The following is a 14,329-nucleotide window of genomic DNA, read 5'->3' on the forward strand; positions in this document are numbered from 1 at the left end:
CCTCCTCCATCCCGCCGCCGGCTGAAACCGACCCCCAAAGCCCTTCCGAGCTGGCCCGCGACGTCGCTCCCGTCCTCCTCACTTTCCCAGGCCGCCGCCGACCCCGCGGTGCTGAAGACCGCGACGCCCTCGAGCTCCGTCGTGCCGCCGGGCTCTGCGAGCTCTCCAACGACCCCGAGGTGATCCACCCAGCAAAGCAGTCGGACCTCCCGCCGCCGCCGCCGAGATGGGCGGGGGCCGCTCGCAGGTAAACAAGGCTCACAAGACCCGCTTCGCTTCCAAGGCGTCCCGCCACGCGCACAAGATCGGTACAGTTTCTCTCCCCCCGCGTCCATCCCTTGCCCCCCTGTCCGCGGCTCCTCATCTCACTGGTTGCATCTGCTTCCGCAGACAAGGTCAGGAGCGGGAAGCCAGAGAGCAGCCACCGCGCCGCCGTCAAGGGTGCCCGCGCCGCGCGCATCCAGCAGAGCAAGGCGGTCGGTTTTCAATTCAACACCGTGCCCATTTGTTTTTCTCCTTTTTAGGCGCTCTATATGCAGCTGAACAATATACCATTTGCACGATTGCTTTGAGTTCTAATAGTGCTGGTTGAAACGGCATAAGTACAGCACATATACATATGAACGAACACTAGCCACAAAAAAAACACTGTTTATTAGTTTGCGAATCGAGGTTGAGTTTGAAGTTTGCATGTCTCTATTTTTTTCAGTAACTTATCAGTGTTAATAAATTATTCTCAGTATTTTTTAAAATGTCTCAGCTTTGTCCTCACATTGGGATGAAGAAATATCTCTCAGAGCAGCAATCTGATGTATACCGACTCTCTGATTGTGTGCCACGAATGCAACCTATACCACAATTTCCCCATCCCTGTTTCTAATTTTTATCCTGCTGTCTGAAACATTTTTCTGTCTGTACAGATCCGTGATAAAAAACGTGCTGCTTTGCTGAAGGAGAAACGGTCAACTATAGGATCTTCAGGCACACCACGTGTCATTGTTAGTGTTCTAGGATTTTCTCTGAGATTCCATTTGGTCACTCTTGTTGTTTCTTGTGGTCAGGCTAGTTCTTCTTGTAAAGTTAATTATTTTCAGGTTCTTGTTGGCCTATCTTCATCATCAAATGTTGGATCGCTTGCCAAAGACCTTTTAACATTTGCGGAAGGATGTGATGGGAAACTGAGATCCTCTACCGTTGCTTCTCCTACATATAAGCTTCGAACCACGGTAAGTTCAAAATAAACATGATTGTGACATTATGATTGATGCCGCAATTAGTTCACAATGGGTCTAGTTTTTAGATTGTTTGGTGTTTTAATGCCATTTATTTAATTTAGATAGTCAATTTCATATATACCATTGTTTCATATTCACAACATTTGTGAAGGTACTGCAAGCACCATATGGTGATCTTACCTCATGCATGGAACTTGCAAAGGTACACCTTTCAACCATACTCAATTTGTGGTAGTTTTACGCTCTATTTTATTTTCTTAGCTCTAATCTGGAACCTGCAAATGTACATAGGTTGCTGATTTGTTGGCGTTTGTACTACCAGCAAATTCGTTGTACAGTGGTGATTCGAGTAGTCCAATTGATGAGTTTGGGTCGCAATGCCTATCGGTATTTCGGGCCATGGGTTTACCTAGTACAGCTGTTTTCATTCGAGTAAGCTCCAGCCACGAACTCATTAAGATACCGTGTTACGATTTTCTGGTGACTTACCTGTTTAGTACTCTAATATAATCAGGATCTTCCAGCGGACAATAAAAGTAGGCAAGAATTGAAGAAAGCAGCAACTTCTTTCCTTTCTGCAGAGCTGCCTGAGGACTGCAAGTTTTACTTAGCGGACACCAAGGATGATTTGCATAAGGTTAGTATTCTTTTGAATATTTAATATTGAGTGAAGTCTGTTTTATGCCTTGAAATGGTCGCAGAGTTGACCCCCCCCCCCCCCACCCCACCCCCCGCCACAATTCAAATACCAGAAATCGTTCAGACCTCATGTATTTATACCGGGCAAAATAACCCCCCAAGACGAGTTTACAGTGGTTTTGGTTGAGCTTAAAGCGGTTTTGGACCCGGTTGCCGTCCACATCAGCGCCACATCATCTCTTCCCCCCTCCAACTCCCCACGCCTCCCCTCCGTGCAAGCTGCCGTCTCCCTCATGTTCACCGGCACCTTCATGTCCTACCTCGTGGAGGCCCACCTCACCGCCATCCCATCCATCGCCCACGTCATCGTCTGGAACTGCACTCCTAGGCAGCACGACGAGCTTCTCGGGCGACCGCTCTTTGGCAGCCGCACCGGCCTTTTGGTCGACAAAGCAGAGCCAATGGACCACATCGGCAAAGGTGGCGGCAGCGCTGCTGAGCAGCATGAGGCGGAGCTCGACTTCTCTCGGTGGAGCTGCGCCGTCTCATCGGCAGCCTCAGCGAGGCAAGGGAGGCAGAGCTTGTAGCATTCGGCCACCTCCTGGTACTGCAGCGAGAGGTGCGCCGTTGCCGTGGCGTCATCGCAGTCGTCGACGAGGGAGGACAAAGCGAGATGGAGGAGGTGGTGAGCGGGGCGTTCGCGGTGTAGATGAAGAGGGCCATGGAATTGTGCGGAATGCACAGGAACGAAGCAGAGATGCGGAGGAGGTGGGTGGGCTGTTTGTGAGCGGAATGGTGTGGAGGTGGCGGGGAGCAGACGAATTTTGGCCGGCAGCGAGGAGCTCGGTCCGGCCATGGTATAGAAGGGAGAGAAAGAAGTAGGTGATGACATTTGGGGGCCACATGTAAGTTAGAGAAAGGAAAGGTTGGCATGTTATCAAGTGAATCCCGCATGCCACGTCAGCAAAAACCGTCCTCAAAACTACTCTGCACTGTTGCAGGGGGTTATTTAAATGGTTTTGAGGAGATGAGGGTGTATAGTATCCGGTTTTGTGGGAGGGGGGGGGCAAAATAGACTTTACTCTTTAATATTAGAACCTTTGGTTACCTTATGTTCGTTCTTTCCAATTTTTTGTTTTGATCATGTATCCTTAATATTGTCCAGTTCATGTGGCTTTTCAAGGAGCAGCATCTTTCGTCACCACATTGGAGAAACCAGAGACCATATGTTATGTCTGAACAGGTTTTCTTACTTGCTATGCTTCACTGTGTTGCTTTTCTAGAACAGTTGCTAATTAATTTTATCCAAATATGAAAATTTGCCAGAAGACGTAAATTGATTTTCGAGTGTTGAAAGTTCTATGCTATACTATTTTTATGTAATAATGGGTCTTACTGCTATGTTTACACTGTTATATGGTTATATTTGACCCCACTGTATGGCGCAAGACATGATTTTTATGGTGTTGCCTAGGCGATGAGGTGGGCTGAGTCTCCTTACGGCAAGGTGCCACCCTGTTGCCTTACGCACATGCCATTGCCATCTTGTTTCTGTTGGTGTCCTCTTGAGCCTCGATTCTTCCATCTCCTGCTCGATTCCACTGTTGCTCACTTGGGGTATTGGCCACTGTTGCCTGCCTTATCTGGGAGGGCCCATGAGACTGCTGCTGTGGATGGGAGCAGAGAGGCTGCATTTTCCTTTTCTTGTTTGTTGAATACGTGTGTAAGGTGTGTCATCTCATGCCTTGGGCGCCTAGACAGTGAGTCATACTGGGGATGCCATAGCTCATTTTACCGCTTAAGAACCAAGGTGCAAGGCTTTATTGAAGCATGTGGCCATGGAGTATCAAAAAAAAAACGTGTGGCCACATGCTTTCAGTTGTTATGGATCTGGATTGTGCTTGATCTTGGTACATTTTTGCATCAAAGGTTTCTCAAGTGATCTTATGCCAGTTAACTTTTATTGTGCAATATAACTACTTCAGTGCTTGTTCTTCTCATTTTACTATCATTGGTACCAACACATGATTTCTGCTTCAGGTCTGCATAAAACCTGATGACAATACAGGATTGTGCACACTACTCGTGTCTGGATATTTGCGGGCCCATAATCTTTCAGTGAATCAGCTTGTAGGTGTCTGTTCAATTTTTTCTTAGCTCTTATGTTCATTTCCTTTTCTAATATCTTTTCCATCCAAAAGGTCCATGTTTCAGGTGCTGGTGACTTTCAGTTAAGCCAAATTGATGTCCTCAAGGATCCATGTCCTCTTAATGAGCGGAAAAGCTCTGATGTAATGGAAACAGAAGATAATGGAATTCAGGTTTGTTACATTGAACTTGAAAGCTTTAGAAATTGCATAATGCTAATGACCTTTTGCTAGTAACTTTTCACATATTAAGGTATATGTTTTCAGTGTCATAGTTTAACTCATTTTAACCTCCCATATTTTGGTTTGTTTCAGATTGTTAACACCTTTGTTCCAGACTGTACGAATCAGGAACCCTTACTTGTCGAAAATGTACCAGATCCTCTTGCTGGGGAGCAGGTGAGTATTTTTTCCAATCCTCCTCCACAACTTGTATTTTTTTATAAGTATTTGTTTATAATTAGCATCTGTATAAATGTTCTCTTGTTTGTAGATTTTCATGAATTATGTCTTTCCTCCGTAGCATTTCAACTATGTGATCACCCATTCATATTTTGTGTTAAGATGTTTTTGTTTTGTAAGGCAAACATGCGAAAAGTTTAGTTCACCCTTTTAAGTACTTATTGTTATAATATCTATATGCGATTAGACTTGGCCAACGGAAGAAGACATGGAAGAGGCCAACATAAACAACAAACAGAGAAAATTGGTAAAGAGGAAGCTTCCTAGAGGCACTTCAGAATATCAGGTTTGCATTTCTATTGAACTTTGAAGTATCTCAGTTTGATTATGTTTACATATTTACTGATCATCCTCAAATGCTATTGCCAGGCTGCTTGGATTGTTGATGATACAGATGATGAAGATAATGACTCCGATAATGACAACCAGGCTGGTTCTGGAATGGTCATTGATGAGCAAGGTCATGCAGATCAAGGAAGTGATGGTTCAGATATTGATGCAGTTTCTCACTTCACAGAAAAGTTTGATGAAGAAACTGTTGGGGATACTGAGATGGCAGTAAGTTCTGTCTTCATTTGAGCACTTGCTTGCCATATTAGGGTTTAGGGTTTCACAGGAGTTGGAGGGTAAAATATATTTTCTACTTGTTACTCCTGTTCTTTTATGTTCAGTAAATTTTGACATTTCCACCCTCTTTTTTTTTGAATTATGTGCATGGCCATATTAAGCTTTCTCAAGATTTAAAGTATCATTCTTCACTTGCAGGATGAAGAAAATTTGACTAAAGAACAGATAGAAGCAGAGATTAAGAAAATCAAAGAAGCTAATGCTGAAGACGAAGGTATGGGCTTGCTATTATCTTGTGATGTTAACATGCCATTATTTGAGCATGATTATGAACGGACTTAACACTTGTTTCCTTAACAGTTCCAATTGGCTGCTTGTTACATATTTCTAGCTTTTGATGACTGCCAATTATGTATGGAACACAGTTTCGTTGCAATATTGGCAAATTTTCAAGAATTATGTTTTATAGTTTACTGAGAGAATAAAACACATATCCCTCAACAGATGTGGTCATTCCCACGATGATGGGTTGCGATGGGCCCCTGATCAATAACCCCCAATAATCAGTATACAATTTTCTAATGTTTTACAGTCGTCCGACTAATCGCTATTAGTCGGGCTTATCGTTCCCTTGGCACCGATAAGGAGCAACGACTAGGTATGAGCGACTAGAATTCTAGTCGTCCGATTAGTCGCGATTAGTCATTTGACTAGGTAGGAAAACGATCAGATTTGCAGTAATGGGCCGCATCAACTGTGTGGTTGGGCTGCTGGGTTGGCATTAGGCCCATTAGGTTTTAGGTATATATGCACAAATGCATGTGCCTCAGACTTGCTGCCGCCCAAATCTCACAAGTGAGTGACCAACTGACAATCATTGCGGTGTTCATGCTTGATATACACTATGTAATGTATAGTATACATATCATATCTGTCCTAGCATGATAGGACGACTATACAGACGACTAGGCTCGACTAATCGGCCTGATTGACGACTAATCTCGACTAATCACCTTATCGGTGCCATGGCGACTAGGTCTGACTAGACGATTGTAAAACATTGTTTTCTACTAGGTTTTGGTATTTCTGTCGTATAAGACGATTCCAAAATCAGCCAGGAATATTAATGTATTGCCGAAGTCAACATTGAAGACCAGCGTTCTTTTCACATTGCCCGTGCTGATTTAGTATCTCAACGGAGTATGTTATTTGAGAAATGATGTATGTTCTTGTTGGCCAAGCTTGAAGCTAAGCAAAGTTCCTAATATGTCGAGCAGCGCGACTAATATGATCTGACCAAAGTCAATATCAGTGTGGACTTTTAGCTTCAGTAAATTTTAGCAGTTTTTACCTTTTGGTTAAGGGATTGACAAAGACTTACATTCATTTATCATATAACATCGCAGAATTTCCTGATGAGGTGGAAACGCCATTGGATGTTCCAGCAAAAAAACGGTTTGCAAAATACAGAGGATTAAAGTCATTTAGGACGTCATCCTGGGATCCTAAGGTGTCTATTATTTAATTGTTAACAATTAATTTGAATCTTAAAAAACTATCACTAATTACTGCTATTTTATCAGAGAATTTATTCATTTCATGTGACATGTTTTTTTTTCTCCCTGTCCTAGAATTTATTCATTTCATGTGATATGTTTCTCTCTCTCTCTCTCTGTCCTGTTAACTGTAGGAATCATTGCCACCTGATTATGCAAGAATATTTGCATTTGATAACTTCACACGGACTCAAAAGCATGTCCTTGCAAAAATTGCCGAGCTAGATGGGGGAACAAAGGATTGTGCTCTTGTGGGATCATACGTAAGGCTCCATGTGACAAACATTCCTACTGATATTGCTTCCAAACTTTGTCATCCATCAAGAAGAATACCTGTGGTGGTTTCTGGTCTTCTTCAACATGAGTCGAAAATGTCAGTTCTTCACTTCAGGTAGACATCCTGTACTAAACAAATTTCATTTGCTCCAATATTGTGGCAGTATGGCTTATCTCCAATGGTCTGTAGCATAGTCACAAAGTTCCTGGGTCGAACGGGTCGAGGAACGGGGTCGAGGGTCGAGACTTTGTAAAATTGTGGTACGAGGGGGGTATACCTCTTTGGAATGAGAACCCGAAATTTGGTACGTGAATCCGTGGCTAATGGGTCGATGACCTTGGGACGGTCCTAGGAGTCGAGGGTCGCGACCCCAATCAATTGAAATACTCCATCTCCTCTCCTCCTCTCTCAGCCCATATAACAGTCCAGCCCAAGTCAAAAAAAAAAAAACAGTCCAGCCCAACTCCCCCTGGCGTGCTCCCAGTCCCAGCCTCCCAATCTCCTCTCTCCCGACACCGCTTCTCTCTTCCCCTTCTCTCTTCCCCCTGCGGATGGAGAAGCCAGTGTGCGCACAGGGCGGCGGCCGGCGGCCGGAAGCCAGCGCGCAGTGGAGGCCGGTGCGTGCGGCGGAGGACGGCGGCCGGCGGACGGCGCGGGAGGAGGCGGTGATGGCCGGCATGGGCGTGGCGAAGGCCAACGGCTGGCACGCGAGAAGGCGGGGGACGGCGGCCGGCGCGGCGGACGACACGGCTGCGGCGTCTGGTAAGCCTACCTTCTTCATCTGCATCTCGTCCCATTTGAGACCCTGCGCCGACGGGGTGGCGACCCATCCTAAATCGGGACGTCGATCCCTGTCGTCCCCGACCTGCGAATTGGGACGACGATCCGGGGTCACGGATCGCGGCATCGACCCCGAATTCTGTGACTATGGTCTGTAGCTCAATTTGTATGTCATAGTAATATATGTTTCTTTAATTCATTTGCTCTTAGTGTGCGTGCGCATGCACGCGCGCTCGCCCTAAGTTCCCTCCTGAAAAATGATCATGTCTATTGTATGTGTTTGCTGTTTGGTTTGCTTAGAAAATTTTTAACTGGCTGGCATGCTGTCATTCCCTCTTAATTGATAATTCTGACCAAAAAGTTGGCAAAAGCATGGCCGCCATCACCAAAAGATTGGCTATCCAAAAAATTGCATCTCTTGGGAGTGACCATACTGAAAAGTAGCATTAGTATTGTTTTTTATGATTTCTAAATTTTAGTTATAATTATTTCTTGTGGGTAAATATTTGACAGAAACAGAAGGGGGATTAGAGGAGAGGAATCGTAACCTGTAACATAAATCATAACCTGAAACAGAAGAAAACTCATGATTCTGTACAAGTGGTGTTTTGGCCTATGGCAGACTGGAGCCACATGGATAAGCCTGTTTCCAAGAGTGAAAATAAAGCTCCGTTTGTGGGCAAGTTTTTTAAAATGGTGACATGCAGATGTAGACACAGCCATTGTTCTCAAGGCGTCGCCTAGGCGTCCAGCCGCCCCACCTTGCTAGGCGTCCGCCTTACCGCCTTGAGAACAATGGACACAGCTAATATGCTTCTTGAATACAAGCAAATATAGACAATTGAATGGTTTCAGCTTGTGTCCATGTCTGCTGTACTATATTGCTACAATACTGTGCTTAATCTTAGCATCCCTTTTTTTGCAGCATAAAGAAACATGACTCATATGAAGCTCCTATCAAATCTAAGGAGCCTTTGATTTTCAATGTTGGATTCAGGCAATTTACAGCAAGGTAATCGAGGTTTCAATTTTACTAGTAGGAATGATATACTTTCTTTTTCCCTTTCTTTACCTTTGCATTTCACCTCGAAAGTTATCTCACTGTTCTTTTTCTATATTAGGCCGTTGTTTTCATCCGACAATATCAACTGCAATAAACATAAGATGGAGAGGTTTCTTCATCATGGACGGTTTTCTGTTGCCTCTGTATATGCTCCAATTTGCTTCCCTCCACTTCCTCTGATTGTTTTGAAGAACAGAGATGGCGAGCAACCTGCCATTGCTGCTGTAGGTTCACTAAAAAGCGTTGATCCCGATCGAATCATCCTGAAGAAAATTGTTTTGACAGGGTACGCTGAGGCATCCCATTTTTAGTTCTGCAAATTTTTTTTTGTTGTTTTTTTCGTTTCTGTGTAAGGTTTGGTATTTCTCTTTTGCACACTATTAGTGCTGCATTTTGAATTCATCGTTTTTGCTCACTTTTTCCATTAACAGTGCAGAGTAACTCACCTACAATGCTCTTGTTTAAATGCCAGCTAATTTGACATGTTATTTATGCAGGTATCCACAGAGCTAATTTGACATGTTATTTATGCAGGTATCCACAGAGAGTCTCGAAACTGAAAGCGATTGTGCGATACATGTTCCACAACCCCGAAGATGTCAAATGGTTCAAGGCAAGTATATTTGTCCATGTTCTATTGATACTGTAGGCTAACTCAATGGGCCAATAACCAGGGGGTCATTTTGGTTGCAGCCTGTTGAGTTGTGGACAAAACATGGATGCCGTGGCCGGATCAAGGAGACTGTTGGCACTCATGGTATGTTGGTTGGCTAATATTCCTTTTGACAGTACAGGTTTGATTGTTTTAGAAATCCCTGCTATTTGAATGGTTTTGGTAACTTTTTTGTTTTCACAATTCACTGACCAGGTGCTATGAAGTGCATATTCAACAGCAGCATACAACAGCATGATACCGTGTGCATGAGCTTGTTCAAACGCGCATACCCAAAATGGCCTGAACAGCTGTACCAGGTGTAGGATGGATTACCCTTGGACATTTCAGCAGCATTTCAGTTTGGAGGCACTTTGTTTGATACAGCAGCTCCTACCAACAAGATGGAATCCAATTTCCTGAGACGTTTTGACTGTTTAGGTGTTAGCCGTACTGTTTGTGCCATGAGGCGAAGTTTTGGTCATGTCAGTACCTCTGGATAATCAGTTTGTATTTTGTTTCTTTTTGTGAGGCCGGGGCCGGCCATTGCGGATGAACCTGTATATGTGTGCTGATCTTATTTATTTAAGAGCTAAATCTGCGGAGGAAAATTATGGATGCATTTTTGGTGGAATACAAATGTGTTATTATTTCAGTTGCCCCTTGTTTAAGGGTAGGTCAGTGCTGCAAAAAGCAAGGTGCTAATGGAATCCTTTTGAGACAATACTAAACACAAGAGGTTCCAAAGTTGGGCTCCTGGTGTTCTGAACAAATAGTTCATTGTCAGACGAGAGTAATCAATGCTTTTAATGGTAAAGCCCAGCGTGGATGTTTCATTATGGCTTTATCTGTTCCTAATACAGTGCACACCTCTATTTCTCGCCTAGGAAAAGGTAAAGAATATGTAGAACTCCCAATATATCGTGGCAAGTATACTAAATTTCACAGCTGGTGACAACATAATTGTCAAAGGAACTAAATCAAATAAAAATACAAATTGAGGCAAAATCTAGGAGAATCAACGGATCATTGCATAAAGAATATGTAGAACACCAATCTTTCATGACAATAAGTATCCTTGTCAGCATAAACTGCTCTTTTGCAATAATATAATCTGACTTAAGGTCTTATCTGCAAACCAAACATGCATGCTCAGCATGAATTTAACGTGTTCGGTTGTGCTAAGTCTCGGCAATAGCAGTCCCCAGCCCTGCATCTGCATAGCTGTTTGCTGGTCCCAAAATTGCCAGCAGTTTGCTTCTTACCTGTCGCTGGTGGCCTGTCCTCTCCTACAGTGTGCTCCTGCTCATGTCCTCGATCATATGTGTACCTGCACCTATACAAACCGCTTCGTGCGGCCCCGCGTGCCATTGTTGCGCGTTTGCGTCCGACCGACCGTACGCTTGCGTCGCCTTCGTTGCCCTCTTCTCGACCGTGCGATGCTATACCCTATTCTTGGCGTACCAGCACCCATGCAATAGCTAAGGATGCTGCACTCACGTTACTGGTGATGAAATGGTGGAGGTCGTACCTGATCTTATAATCCTTTTAGACATGTGGTCTGAAATCATTTGTGATGATATTTGATAAACCAGTATTGCTATATTAATACTGACTACGGTAGAATGTTGCTATTGTAGTGTGCCTCGCTCGTCATTCCTATCCATCTCCACATTGCAACAGCCTACACCGCAACAACCAATAGCTCGCTCGACCACCGGCCGCACCTTGGCCGCAAGCCCTCTTGCGACGTCCAGGTCCATAGAGTCGTCCTCGGCAGCTCCTCCTGATCTGTTCTATAAAACACTAGTGCAGAACGCGCGCCATCGCGCGCGGTGCTGGCCGAGGTGTATAAGTTTGTTGTATAAATATAGCAGCAAACTAATAAGCAATATATTATATGGAACCAGATATAAGGATCGGGTAATAAGCATACATAACAGTGCATACAACTAAATAGGAAGTTTAGAGTTCCTAGAACATAGATGTCTAAATGCTGTTGAACACAACACATAAGAGGGTTAACAGTACTGTTGTACACTTAGTAGTGATCATTACAAACAATAGCATAAATGTTCGGGATATCTGCAGTAATAGGGTTTCCCAGAATTTCTACAATGTGGAAATTGCTAAGTGAAAGCCACTATGTAGCTGTAGCTTCTAAGATAACTGCCGATTAGTTGAGGAAGTTGGCATGAGAACACGCCTCTTTTTGCTGCTGTAAAGGGAGAAAAATAAGCTGTTAGTGTGAGAAACTTTTATACTAAAATGAGTCAGCCCAAATGAAGTGAACTTGTGACATAGGAAACGTACCGCCATTGTTGCTTTACCATGGTGACCACAGATTTTAGAAAGTGACATAAAGTCACTAAGCAGTCATGGAATGGGTAGCTCATAAGTTCAACAAACTGCGCCACTGTTAGTAGAACAGGAGGAACCAATTGGGCTAGCAAAGTGTAGGCTGTTTTGTACTTAGGAGTTTGCTGTGTTTCAGGCAAACAAAAGATAAAGGTGAGTGACCATAATAGTGTGCCTTGTGTAAGGCAACGTTTTATATTCCTCATAGTTGCAAAGCAGAACCACTGTATTGAGTATACATAAAAGGGAACACCGGCATCTTTGTAGCTTTTCAGGCAATGAATCCATTCTGGTAAGGAAGGTAATGCTAAGCCACAGTAGCCAGAGAGAAAATCTTTTGTCCTTCTCCATAGTGCTAAAGCAATTGTTGCTAACAAAAAGGCTCTGAGCACTTGTAGCACTTCCATGTCCTTGTAGATAAATGGAATTTGTGAGGCGATGGTGAAAGCAGCGCTTAAGAATGGAATTGTTGGTTCAAGGATTGCTCTCTGCAAGACACTCTCTGTGGTCAGTTCCAATTTTATTTCTGTTATTGGACTATCCTGTGAAGTGTTAATGCAGCTATCTTCAACAAGAAGTGCGAAGGAGAATTCAGGCTGAACAACTGATTCTTCTTGGTTCTCAATGTCAACAGTTATTTCTGGCAAAGATGAACCTGCAACTATATTAGACATATGTCAGCAGTTACAATATATGAAAGACATAAGCGACAGTTCAACCTAATGTGGAATCTTTCAGAACTTTAAGCGAAGTGCTGAACAACACGAATTGACTTAAGCACATTCAAAGTATATTAGAACAAGGAAAAAGCAAAGAAAGTCCCTGGAAAAGGAACAAGGTAAACAAAAGCACTTGCTTCAGTGTTTCAGCCAAAACATCTATGACAATTCTACTATTCTAGAAATAGACCTCACAAATTCAAAGAGTCACTGAACTGTAAAGCACCTGTGTGATGGGAAATACCATGCAAAGATCAGGAGCTTGAAAATAGAATCACAAAGACACTAAATAGAAATAATATCCAATTCAATTATGCTCTGACATGTGCCTGCACTAACATTTCCCTTATATTGGGATTAACTTTTCCAATTTATACTTCATTCCACAAGAAAAGATATGACATTAAAATCTCAGAAGATGGTTCAATTGAGTCACAAACAAATGAAATAGTATTGTTACAACCTACAACCTGATTTATATTTGTAACATGTAGGATACACTGTTGGAACTGGTACCCAAATATTTTTATAGATCAGTAATAGCTTAAGTGGAATGGCATATCTTAAAAAATTAGAAAGTTGTATTTGTTTTCATAAACCATTGCATAAGTACCAAGAACATGCAGGTCCCATTTAAAGCTTAAGTGGAATGACATATGTTTATGCTATTAACTTTAAAAAAAGATAGATCTTAGTGGAGGTCCTTCTCTATCTTTTGCTGCGCACAGCAATGACAGTAAGCACATTGTACATCCACTCACCGAGAAAATAGGAAGCTTTTACTAATTGGTAGCTTAATGATAGTGTGCATCAAATGGTATGCTAACAAACTGCATTCATTAATTGTTATTCTTAGTTCAACTCACTCTGTGATGATTGGTATGGGTAAATTAGTTTTTGAGTCAGTGGAGCAGCTGGTGAAGATTTCTTTCTTGAAACAGTAAATCTCTGCCCCCCGGAAAGTGTCTGTAGAACCAAAAGATTTGCAGTTTGGATTAAAAGGGACCTAATCCATGTACTGAGGCTCAGATGTATCAAAACAAACTCGAAAATGCATAAATAGGGGATGACTTGCTGCTTAAAAAACAAAAAGAAGAGAGCTTCTAACCTTGTTACACGTGGGTTGTGCTTGGCCTGGTTTTTCCTCGATTGCCTGTAGTTCGATGCTTGATTGGGAGGTGTGAGTAGCAGGCAGAGTGTTGTATTTCTGGAGGTAAAACATAATGTCACAACCTTCCACTTCTCCTCAGCACATCCACCCGTTCCCATCTGTTTTCAACCGTAGGTGCAACCCACATGGAGTAGAGTTGGAGAGAATCACTAACTCACTGTACAAGTCTCTAAATTCATTTGCCTTCAAGATAGGGCACGGACGCCTTACCACTGCACAGTACAGTTATGCGAGATCATCGAGGATAGTTGAATCCATTGGCGGGAGGAGGTGGAGGATGCTTCGGTGACAGAATCTCTGGCTGCTCGAGATGGGTTAGAGCAATATTATGAGTGGGAAACCGACAAAATCCTATGTGGTAGAGAGAAAAAGTAGGAAAGAGAGTGGAGCGGACGGCTCGCGAAATGTTCGCTCGAGCCGGCGAAAAGATGTTGCGGGGGCTGCTATTGACTGCACTCTCTATTGTGTATTAAATTTTTATAGGGCCTACCACTGCTTGCAGCCAGCAGCCGGCGTAGTTATTAACTTTGCTCTTAGTGATAGTTCAGATTGACAACTGACAACTCAAAATTATTTCGTGGGATCACGTAAAGCCACGACTCCGCTTTCAATCTGGGAATGCAGACATTAGGCAGTAACGCAGACGCAGCCTTAACTCAAAAAAAAGAGTAAAGTACACCAGCGGTCCTCAAACTTGTAAGGG

At 43.2% G+C, this 14,329-nt stretch overlaps 1 protein-coding gene across 2 annotated transcripts; it reads left to right on the top strand.

Annotated features, from left to right (window-relative positions):
• LOC120697274 (pre-rRNA-processing protein TSR1 homolog) lies at positions 1–10,033 on the top strand. Of its 2 annotated transcripts, XM_039980435.1 has the most exons (21): positions 2–308; positions 391–476; positions 921–998; positions 1,095–1,226; positions 1,387–1,437; positions 1,527–1,667; positions 1,750–1,872; positions 3,040–3,117; positions 3,915–4,004; positions 4,076–4,195; positions 4,337–4,420; positions 4,671–4,769; positions 4,853–5,041; positions 5,249–5,324; positions 6,457–6,560; positions 6,741–6,997; positions 8,589–8,675; positions 8,785–9,012; positions 9,261–9,339; positions 9,420–9,483; positions 9,595–10,033. In XM_039980435.1, the coding sequence occupies exons 1-21, from the start codon at positions 227–229 to the stop codon at positions 9,702–9,704; spliced, it is 2,358 nt and encodes a 785-aa protein (XP_039836369.1). In that variant the 5' UTR covers positions 2–226; the 3' UTR covers positions 9,705–10,033. The 2 variants fall into 2 exon arrangements, with proteins under 2 accessions (XP_039836370.1, XP_039836369.1); XM_039980436.1 differs by lacking the exons at positions 9,420–9,483; positions 9,595–10,033 and having other exon boundaries at positions 1–308; positions 9,224–9,339.
• Positions 10,034–14,329: the final 4,296 nt, after the last annotated feature.

This window comes from Panicum virgatum, chromosome 3K, assembly GCF_016808335.1.
Source record: "Panicum virgatum strain AP13 chromosome 3K, P.virgatum_v5, whole genome shotgun sequence".
NCBI lineage: Eukaryota > Viridiplantae > Streptophyta > Magnoliopsida > Poales > Poaceae > Panicum > Panicum virgatum.

Bases quoted from the DNA above. Each gene is read 5' to 3' on its own strand.
- LOC120697274 (XM_039980435.1), top strand. From the start codon at position 227: ATGGGCGGGGGCCGCTCGCAGGTAAACAAGGCTCACAAGACCCGCTTC. The intron at 4,770-4,852 runs GTTTGCATTTCT...TGCTATTGCCAG, and splicing joins GAGGCACTTCAGAATATCAG to GCTGCTTGGATTGTTGATGA. The intron at 5,042-5,248 runs GTAAGTTCTGTC...CTTCACTTGCAG, and splicing joins TTGGGGATACTGAGATGGCA to GATGAAGAAAATTTGACTAA.